This window comes from Glandiceps talaboti, chromosome 6 (genome assembly GCF_964340395.1).
Source record: "Glandiceps talaboti chromosome 6, keGlaTala1.1, whole genome shotgun sequence".
Lineage (NCBI taxonomy): Eukaryota > Metazoa > Hemichordata > Enteropneusta > Spengelidae > Glandiceps > Glandiceps talaboti.
The window spans coordinates 1869315-1880000 of record NC_135554.1 but is presented as its reverse complement, the minus strand read 5'-3'; the positions used below and the strand labels follow the sequence as shown (position 1 = coordinate 1880000).

General features: G+C 36.1%; 1 protein-coding gene across 1 annotated transcript; it reads right to left on the bottom strand.

Moving 5' to 3' along the window:
• Positions 1–4293: 4293 nt before the first annotated feature.
• Positions 4294–9923, bottom strand: LOC144436086 (beta-1,3-galactosyltransferase 1-like). Its single transcript, XM_078124765.1, has one exon. It carries the CDS (start codon positions 9578–9580, stop codon positions 8486–8488), a length of 1095 nt encoding a protein of 364 aa, XP_077980891.1. The 5' UTR covers positions 9581–9923; the 3' UTR covers positions 4294–8485.
• Positions 9924–10686: the final 763 nt, after the last annotated feature.

The window sequence follows — 10686 nt, the reverse complement described above, 5'->3', positions numbered from 1 at the left end:
TTTGACAAAATTGGCCCTAGTAACCATGACCACGCCCTTAGCAACAACCAAATGGCAATATATTTTGGTTATTAAATAAGAACATCATCTGGTAGGCAAGTGAGTAAACATTCAAAAAATGTATGCAAATATCCCTAACAACCATGACCACGCCCATAGCAACAGCCAAACGGTCATGCATTTCACACAGATAACGGATTAATAGACAATTGAATAAACATTCAAAAAATGTATGTAAATTGCCTAACAACAAGACCACGCCCATAGCAACAGCCAAATAATCAAGTAAAGTACAAAGATAACAGGAATTGAAAGAAATGAATAAACATTCAAAAAACGTATGCAAATGTTACTAGCAACAAAACCACTCCCATAGCAATAGCCAAACAGTCTTGTATTTCACAAAAATAACAATAGGGATTAATAGACAATTGAATAAACATTCAAAAAATGTATGTAAATTTACCTAGCAACAAGACCATGCCCATAGCAACAGCCAAAAATCAAGTAAATTGCAAAGATAACAGGAATTGAAGGACAAATGAATAAACATGTAAAAATGTATGCAAATGTGCCTAGCAACAAAACCAAGCCCATAGCAACAGCCAAATGATCACATATATTGCAAAGATAACAGGAATGTGAAAGACAGATGTATAAACATTCACAAAATGCATGCAAAAGTGCCTAGCAACAAGACCACGCCCATAGCAACAGGCAAATGATCATGTATATTGCAAAGATAATATCAGGAATTCATACACAAGTGAACAAAAACATAAAAAAATGTATGCAAATATATCTAGCAACAGGACCACGCCCATAGCAACAGCCAAATGATCACATATATTGCAAAGATAATATCAGGAATTCATACACAAGTGAACAAAAACATTAAAAAATGTATGCAAATATATCTAGCAACAGGACCACACCAATAGCAACAGCCAAATGATAGCGTATATTGCAAAGATAGTGACATGGTTGGATAGGCAACTGGATAGTCATTCAACAAATGAACACCTATTGTTAGCATGGACTAGCATATGGATAAACATTTTCAAAAACTGTACAGTTGTGCTACAACGCCATTGACGGTATTTTTGATTTTATCATTAACAAATGTAAGGGGTACTGAACATAATGTAACAAGTGAATGTCAATGTTAGTTGATTTCAAGTGGCCATATAAATGAGCATTGTGTATTTATTTTGGATTTTTAATTTATGAAACAATTTTATCATGGTGTCCTACTTGAAAAAATCAGTGTGAAACAACATAGACCAAGTTTATTCAGTGACTTTTTGTTGGCCCGATGAAAAAATCCACTGACCCCCTCAAGCAAGAGAAAGTGACCAGTCCCCAAGATCAATATAACATCATGAACATTGGTAGTTTTAGATACACAATAGAGTTGGACAATGTCTTGAATGCATAATGACATATTGGAATGTGTACAATCCTTTGTCATTGATTCCTTAACAAGAATCCAATGTACATATAAGTGTCTGACTGGAATGTCCTTGGTTAAATTGAATAAATATGTCTACTCAATATTATGTATTATGTGCTTTTAATACAGTTAATTTAGAAACAGAGATCCAGCCAACAAATTGCAAGTCTGTGGGCTAGCTGTCACGTGTATTGATTGCCTTGCCACAAAGTTCAGACAGTGTATTTTTATATAACAGCTTTCATATTGACTAACCTTTGACAACTTTTGTGTACCACTTAACCTAAAGCATTATTGAGATGTAAATGAAGTCTTTCTGAAGGGTAATGATACATTAGTTTGACAAATCCAAAGTTGTTTGACAGTCACAAAAAACCGGGAGATTTCAAAGGAGGCGTCCTCTGTGTTAAGTCTATACATAGGAAGAATAATACTGAATGGCCAAGTCTCCTCAATAGCCGGGTCTAGTGGACTTAATTTCAAGATGGTATTTTATATATAGCAGCTTTAAGGTAGTTAAATAGTATAAGATCTACCCTCATTTTCTTATCTATACTTTCAACGTAAGAAATTGAATAACTGTACTGAAAATATATGCAATAAAATTTGAGGGCCCCCTAATTAGGTAAAAGTTAGGATAACTCAAACTCGATGCACTTTTGAAAAATTCACATGATAGTTTGTTAGTCCCCGCCGGACAAAGTCCGGGACGGGGACTTATGGATAGGGTTCCGTCCGTCCATCCAGAGCCGTTCTTGGAGATGCCTGGACTGATTTTTTTTCAAACTTGGTACAGGGGCAACATACAATAGCATACATATGCACGTCAATTTGTTTCATGATACGATCCAATATGGCTGCTACATTTTGTTTGCAAATTTTCCCTGTCCAAAGCCATAACTCAGACATGCTTGAACAGATCTCATTCAAAGTTGGTATTAGGACAGTGTTCTATGACATACATGTGCATATTCATTGTTGTTGTGATACAATCCAATGTGGCCGCCTAGCAGCAATTTTGTTTGCGAATTTTCCCTGTCCAAAGCCATAACTCAGACATGCTTGAACAGATCTCATTCAAAGTTGGTATTAGAAAGTGTTCTATGACAAACAAGTGCATATCCATTTTCATCATGATACGATCCAATATGGCCACCTGGCAGCCATTATGTTTGCGAATTTTCAATGTCCAAAGCCATAACTCAGACATGCTTGAACAGATCTCATTCAAAGTTGGTATGACAGTGTTCTATGACATACATGTGCATATCCATTTTTGTCGTGATACAATCCGATATGGCTGCCTGGCAGCGATTTTGTTGGTGCAGTTTTCATGTCCAAAGCCATAATTCAAACATGCTTGAACAGGTCCCCCCCCCCCCCCCAGTTCCTTAAAACCCAATCATAGCGGGGGTTATGTCATTCTCAATGACTTGTTTCAAATGTGTTTAGCAGACAAAGCCAGTACTTAATGATCCTATGTGACCTATTTTTTCCTTCCGTAAGGAAGAAGATACTTTAGGGCATAAATGTCTGTGTGTGTGTGTGTGTGTGTGTGTGTGTGTGTGTGTGTGTGTGTGTGTGTGTGTAGTGTGTGTCTGTGTGTCTGTGTGTCTGTGTCTGTGTGTGCGGGTCTGTGTCATTTTCTAAAAATCGGCTGGCTCAATTGTAATGAAATTTAGGGTAATGGCTAGACCTGATTAGGTTTTGAGCCAGATCTGTTAATGTTTAATTAGGGAAATCAATGAAATCAACTAATTAAGCAATATCTTAAGACTGCATACTTCAATTTCAATACAATTTAGTATATTCGTTAAACATACATTTGTCCTATCAAGTTTGTTGATGTACATTACAACTGTATATTTAATGATTTTCAGTAATTAGGCTATATCTTAAGAATACATACTTCAATTTAAATATAATGCAGTACACACGTTAACCATAACAATCGCTTATGTCCTGTAAAGCTTGTTTGCATAATTAATGATAGGGTGGAGATAATACACTACTTTCACTATGGTTGGGTAATACACTACTTTCACTAGGGTGGAGATAATACACTACTTTCACTAGGGTTGGGTAATACACTACTTTCACTATGGTTGGGTAATACACTACTTTCACTAGGGTTGGGTAATACACTACTTTCACTAGGGTGCGGGTAATACACTACTTTCACTAGGGTGGGGTAATACACTACTTTCACTAGGGTTGGGTAATACACTACTTTCACTAGGGTTGGGTAATACACTACTTTCACTAGGGTGGAGATAATACACTACTTTCACTATGGTTGGGTAATACACTACTTTCACTAGGGTTGGGTAATACACTACTTTCACTATGGTTGGGTAATACACTACTTTCACTAGGGTTGGGTAATACACTACTTTCACTAGGGTTGGGTAATACACTACTTTCACTAGGGTGGGGGTAATACACTACTTTCACTAGGGTGCGGGTAATACACTACTTTCACTAGGGTTGGGTAATACACTACTTTCACTAGGGTTGGGTAATACACTACTTTCACTAGGGTGCGGGTAATACACTACTTTCACTAGGGTTGGGTAATACACTACTTTCACTAGGGTTGGGTAATACACTACTTTCACTAGGGTGGGGGTAATACACTACTTTCACTAGGGTTGGGTAATACACTCACTAGGGTGGGGGTAATACACTACTTTCACTAGGGTGCGGGTAATACACTACTTTCACTAGGGTGGGGGTAATACACTACTTTCACTAGGGTGGGGGTAATACACTACTTTCACTAGGGTTGGGTAATACACAGACACAATAACACATGTTGTATTTTATATATTTTATTTCTCTAAAGCATTTTAATTAAATACAACTTCCGTGAACTATTACATATTTCTTACACAGTAAATCTCTATGTGTAACTTGTCTGAACTCTCCCATGTGTAATCTCTTTGACAACATATATTATTTACTACTTTGAAAATATATGTAATAAATAATTCCAATATTTAATGGCAAAAAACAGTATGCTGTGACATTTTAGTGTGTACATTGCTTGGTACCAACATTGACAACAACTTGTCTTACATACATACATCATTACATGTACAGGCAGTGTCAAACAGCAATACAGAAACCAAGCAATGAACAGACAACAAACATGAGTTGTCACCTCAAACTGAAGGCAGAGTTGAAGGAATAAACTTTGTAACACTTTCAATAAATAATAAAGATGTGCAAGATAACTATTGTGAACAAGGTGTGAAACAAGTATCCAATATAAGTAAACTGTGTTTACAAGAACAGTATATGATACAAGGATGGTAACTACAGATTAGAGTTCTATGATACAAGGACATGATGGTAACTACAGATTAGAGTTCTATGATACAAGGACATGATGGTAACTACAGATTAGAGTTCTATGATACAAGGACATGATGGTAACTACAGATTAGAGTTCTATGATACAAGGACATGATGGTAACTACAGATTGGAGTTCTATGATACAAGGACATGATGGTAACTACAGATTAGAGTTCTATGATATAAGGACATGATGTAACTACAGATTAGAGTTCTAAGTACTAAATGTTGAATGTCATGGATTTAAAAAAAAATTGCATTGTGTCTTCTTGGTTGTGAAGTAGTTGACTCTGATGGCATCAACAAGGCATAGGTTTAACTAATTACACAATATTGAGGGATAATAATAAATACATGTATGCCAACATTCTATCACAAAGTGAATTCCGTTCATTTGGGATGAAATTTTTCAAATCTATCTTTCAGAAATCAACAATATACCCATGTTCACATATTTATCTTACACATTGCAGAAAAGTAATTCAATGTTCAGCACACATTGGAAAGCTGTAATTTTGACAGATAGGTGAAATGATAACCAATAACACATATATGTTTGTACTTGTCTAGAGTATTGCCTCAATTATAATTTATATGCACGACAAAAACAACACCTCAAATTATCAAATGCAGTGAAAAGCTCCAACAATTCATTCAGTTCCAATTAAATATGAAATGTATGCAAAGATATCATAAACAAACTACCAAGCAAATTCTAAGAATGCAAGTCTGTCTCTGGCATCATTCCAATATGAACCTCAGTGATTGTAAATAGTTGTACATATGGAATACTTGGTTAATATAACTTGACCTAAAAGATAACCACATTACTGTCACTATTAAACTGCATTGATATGTAAAACTAGATGAAAAAACTAGATGTAGTGAAAGCTATTAATAGTAGTACTAGGTAGACAGAGTAAACAACTAGTGAAAGCCTTACTCGTAGATAGGGGAAACTATCTAATACTATATGTAGCAACTATGTCAAACTGTCAGGGAGGTCATGTGAGGACACTCACCAATTTTAGCTGAGTTAAAAGAAAGTACATCATATTATACCCCTATACTATCATTACTTTAACAAAACTACTTCTATAGTATATAATATTGAAGGTTATAGAACACTTGAGACATACACTACAGTTTTACTTTGACTAATAGACTATATTTACATCATCTATATACTAACACTGGAAATGTTTTCTTTCATTTTGCTCAAAGAGCTGCAGCTGCTTCTTACTGTATCATGGCATCCTCATTCAATAGGCAAAGGTACTTAAAAGTCTATATGTATACATACATTTCAAAGGCATAACACCCTACTGTGTGTGTGGCTATGTACATTCATCACAGAGGTCAACAAACTTTCTGAATCATTTACCTGTTACAGTGGACATGTAGCACTTGGCTGAAATGTGTACTAGAGTAGTAGACCATAATAATATTGTGTAAATTCATTCAACAGCAAGTTTATGATACATTTTGACATGCTACTTTTTGCATTTTTTGTGCAATCAAATTACAACACTTATTCACATTAGAATTTAAAACTTGTCAATGATATAACATTTTCAACAGACTTACTGCACACCACCCAACTGTTCAACTTTGCAACTACACTGTTCAACTTTGCAACTACACTGTTCAACTTTGCAACTACACTGTTCAACTTTGCAACTACACTGTTCAACTTTGCAACTACACTGTTCAACTTTGCAACTACACTGTTCAACTTTGCAACTACACTGTTCAACTTTGCAACTACACTGTTCAACTTTGCAGGACAACAAATGAAATTTACAAAGACATCTGTTGAACTTTGCAGAAGAACAAATGAAATTTACAAAGCAAAAGGCAAATAATTATTTCAGGGTGTGTACACAAACTCAAGTAAGTACATGTACATGTATTTAGGCTTAGCCCTTGGAAAAAAGTGTGAAATGGAAGTGTGAAACTATTAAACTACTGATTACATCTCTAGATCTGATATACATACAGTTAAGTAAAAAATAAAGTTATTCCCTCTCACAAAAAATTTGCATTGAAATGGCAATAATATAATATTGGGTTTAACTACGCAGGTTATCAAGTGAAGTTGAACTTTTCTTGAGTCAAACTTGTTGACTTTTTACAAATATCCTAAAATCTGAAAACCTGTTATGCATTTTTACCCATGTAAATATTTAGCTTGGTTCAATTTTTTTCTAAAAGATAATTGCTATTTTTAATCCACGCTGGTTTTGAAGTCAAATGGAAAACACTAGCCTGTCGACCTCCTCAACAAAGTATATCAGCATGTGTTCTCTCTCACACAGCTGAAAGGAAAGGTCATGGGAAATTTCCATTGGAATATTCCATTATGTGCATGCTGCACAACATTTTGATGTACATTATCTACTTTGTATCAGGAAACTACTCTACAAGGTGATAGTTTACTTACAAGATCAAATCAAAGTGTGAATACATATAAGGTTATTTTTTCAGGTAGAAGATTGGTAGTGTGAACCAGACCACACCACAACTCCAGTGACAAAGTACTCTCCTAAAGGTCTACATCCAATCATAGACATAGGGTCTATATCCAATCATGACATAGGGTCTATATCCAATCATAGACATAGGGTCTATATCCAATCATAGACATAGGGCTCTATATCCAATCATAGACATAGGGTCTATATCCAATCATGACATAGGGTCTATATCCAATCATAGACATGGGGTCTATATCCAATCATAGACATGGGGTCTATATCCAATAAAGTCCAAGTTTATCAATAGTAAATAGTGTGATAGCCTTACTTATTATGAATTTAAAGTTGTAATTTGCATTGTAGTAGCATTGGCTACAATACCAAGCATTGTCTACTGTATACTACTACCATATTTATTGCTAACAAAGTCACTTATAGTTGACATAATATTGTCACTTCTAACACTGTAACTAAGCCTATCTTGAATTCTTTCAGTCACTTGGAAATTGTGTAACTATAACACACTACATTAATGACATGTTTACACTATGAATTTTACTGGACAATCCTTGATGGTAAAATCAATAGAATCAATGGTAACTGGTCATTTTCAATCCAGGTCTTACTACTGTGGAAACCACAAAAATAAAGTAAAATTAAACTTGATCCACTGCAAAAATACAAAGAAAGTGCATATTTTTCCCCCCAAACAACCTTTGAAAGGGCCAAATTTGTACTAATTTTAAACATTGCTGCCACAATTACAATGGTACAATGTATGTCACCATTTGAACCAATCTGATTAAAATCTGATGTAGATGTGGGCTAATCGTTCATTGCTATTTTACTTAGAGGAGGCGATCAGGATAAAAACACAAACATGTACCATGAAGGTCAATTCAGGCAAAATAACGAAGGTAAAATAGCAATGAACGATTAGCCGACATCTACATCGGATTTTAATCAGATTGCATACATGCATGTGCATACTTGGAAGAATTCATAAGTATTAAATGTAAGTACTATGTTTAACATAGTAACATGTTACACTGTATTTGTTGATATTTTCAAATGACTGGAAGAAATGTTCAGGAAACTACAAAAGCCAAGTTTTAGTATGAAAATATAGAAGTATGTACAATCTATTATGTTGCATTGTAGTAGCATTGACTACCACAGCCTATGATTACGTAATATTCAATCCCATGTACTCGACGGTTTTTGACCTGGACATTTCATTTCAGCTTCATCAGTGTATTTATATGCTAAATATTGCTGTTCGGGTGAAACTCCGTGGATAACCAGTAAATATAAATAGTTACAAACTCTCCACTTCTGATTATACATAGTAAACCGACCCGTGTTCAAGAGGTTGATGCCAATACGACTGGCAAGTACACCGACGTACGCGTCTTCAACTGGAAAAGGTTTTTCTTGTGTGGCAGCCTCGACCATACCCTGTAAAACATCTGAAGATAAAATATATCCGGTACCACTAGCGTAACGAGGGTAAAGGGATGGGGCGAAATCTTCCGTCGAAACATACCATTTACTCAGACGATTACGAACAACTTCTCTTTCGATGAACATACTACCGGCGTATAAGTTCGCGTTGTAACGGTTGTGATCATGAAGGAAGTTTGTCAGATAACGCGTGCTAGCAAAACAGTCATCGTCAGTTTTCAAAAGGAATTGTGGTTGGCAGTTATCGACGGCCCATCTCATTCCATGCTGAACTTTGAGTGTCAGATTACGATACGTGTCAACGTAATCCCCTAAAAGAATATCGCCGAAGTCCGAAAACTCGTTTTCTATCTGTCTGTCTTTCACAGGATTTCCACTTCTTCCAATTAGAAAGATAGTCTGCCATGTAACGTTGGAGTTTTCGTTATTGTTTTTGTCTTTCGCCCAAGTGTTTCGTATTGCGGTCCGTCTATCAAAATGATCTGCGGCCGAAGTCACCAAAACCAGAAGCATCACGTTTTGTTTACATTTTGGTGGCTTAGTGTATATACTTTCCAAGCTCTCAATATTCCAGTAAGGAGTGCTAGTAACGTCAGCTTCGATGGACCGCCTCACCCTTGGGTCTTTCCATGCCTTGATGTCTCTGGTTAAAGCATGTCCGTTGACGTAGACGTCTTTTTTGTCAAGATTGTCACTTTTGCTTCCGAAATTGAGCAAATCCAACATTAAAATGGCGCCCAACACGAGGAAAAGCAAAATAAACAAAATTTGAGAGCTGATCATTTTGAGAATTAGCAATTTCGACAATCTCAACCAAACCTCCGCCATGACCGACGGAGTTTCAGTGTGTGTGATCTGTTGTGACGCTAAGATGATAGTCAATCGATATCCAGGAGTTAAAAAATGTCAACAAAGAAACTCAACTTTTTAGTTCTCGTATTTCTGACCTGGTGCCGGTAGCGTTATACTTTCTCACGGCTGTCGGCGCGAAATCCTTGCCGGCAAATTCAGCCCGCCAAAGTGTATTTTCCGTGCAGGTGAACGATCTTCCTTAGGGAACAATGTCACTGTAATAGATTTATCACGGATATACCACGACTATAAATGTCCAGATTGCATATATTTGCTGACTTTTTTGGGGCGACGATTGAGAAAGTACGTGCTGCGTATCCGTGTATTCACAAAAATGCAAATTTAAGTCACGGGACTCGTAGTATAATAGAATCTTGACGTCACAGATCTAGCTGTATCCCGGTCTTCTGATTGGTCAATTTCAGACATCGCCCATTTATGGCCCCCTGTACAACCCACGCAATAATCAATGTACGCAAGTTACATGATAACCCTGACACCAACTATGGCGATCATGAAAATATTGATAGAAATTGTTAATTTTATTTCAGCGACAGAAATATTAAACCCTATCATTTCATCACAAATATGGAGCAAGGAATAATAGAATCGAAAAGTCCCACATCGCATAGATCGGATTCTTATCGATCATAATGTACGTGTGGCATTCCACGACTGCCTGAGTTCTAGATTTGGTATGAACTTGTCTGTGGGTGTATGAATGACATACGTATAACTTACAAGCATGTGACGGGAAGGGAAGGGCCATTACTTTATCTAATTTTTATCTGATAGCTGGATATGCCGTCGTAAATTTCGTTGATTTGGTTTTTTCAAGTTTACGTTCTAAATGACAAAAAAATTATCGCAAAAAAAAAGAAATCGGCCTGCTAGCTATATTCTTTGCTCTTCTGTGACATTACAGGTGAACGAACTATGGTGATATGCAATTTTGCGCGTAGGAAATATCCAATGAACTATCACCTGGAAATAACATAACAACAAAGAAACGTCACTGTTTATTTCGATGAAAACATTGGCATTTTGGTCATGTCACCACTAATTTGATACATAGAAATTAG

Bases quoted from the DNA above. Each gene is read 5' to 3' on its own strand.
- LOC144436086 (XM_078124765.1), bottom strand. From the start codon at position 9,580: ATGGCGGAGGTTTGGTTGAGATTGTCGAAATTGCTAATTCTCAAAATG.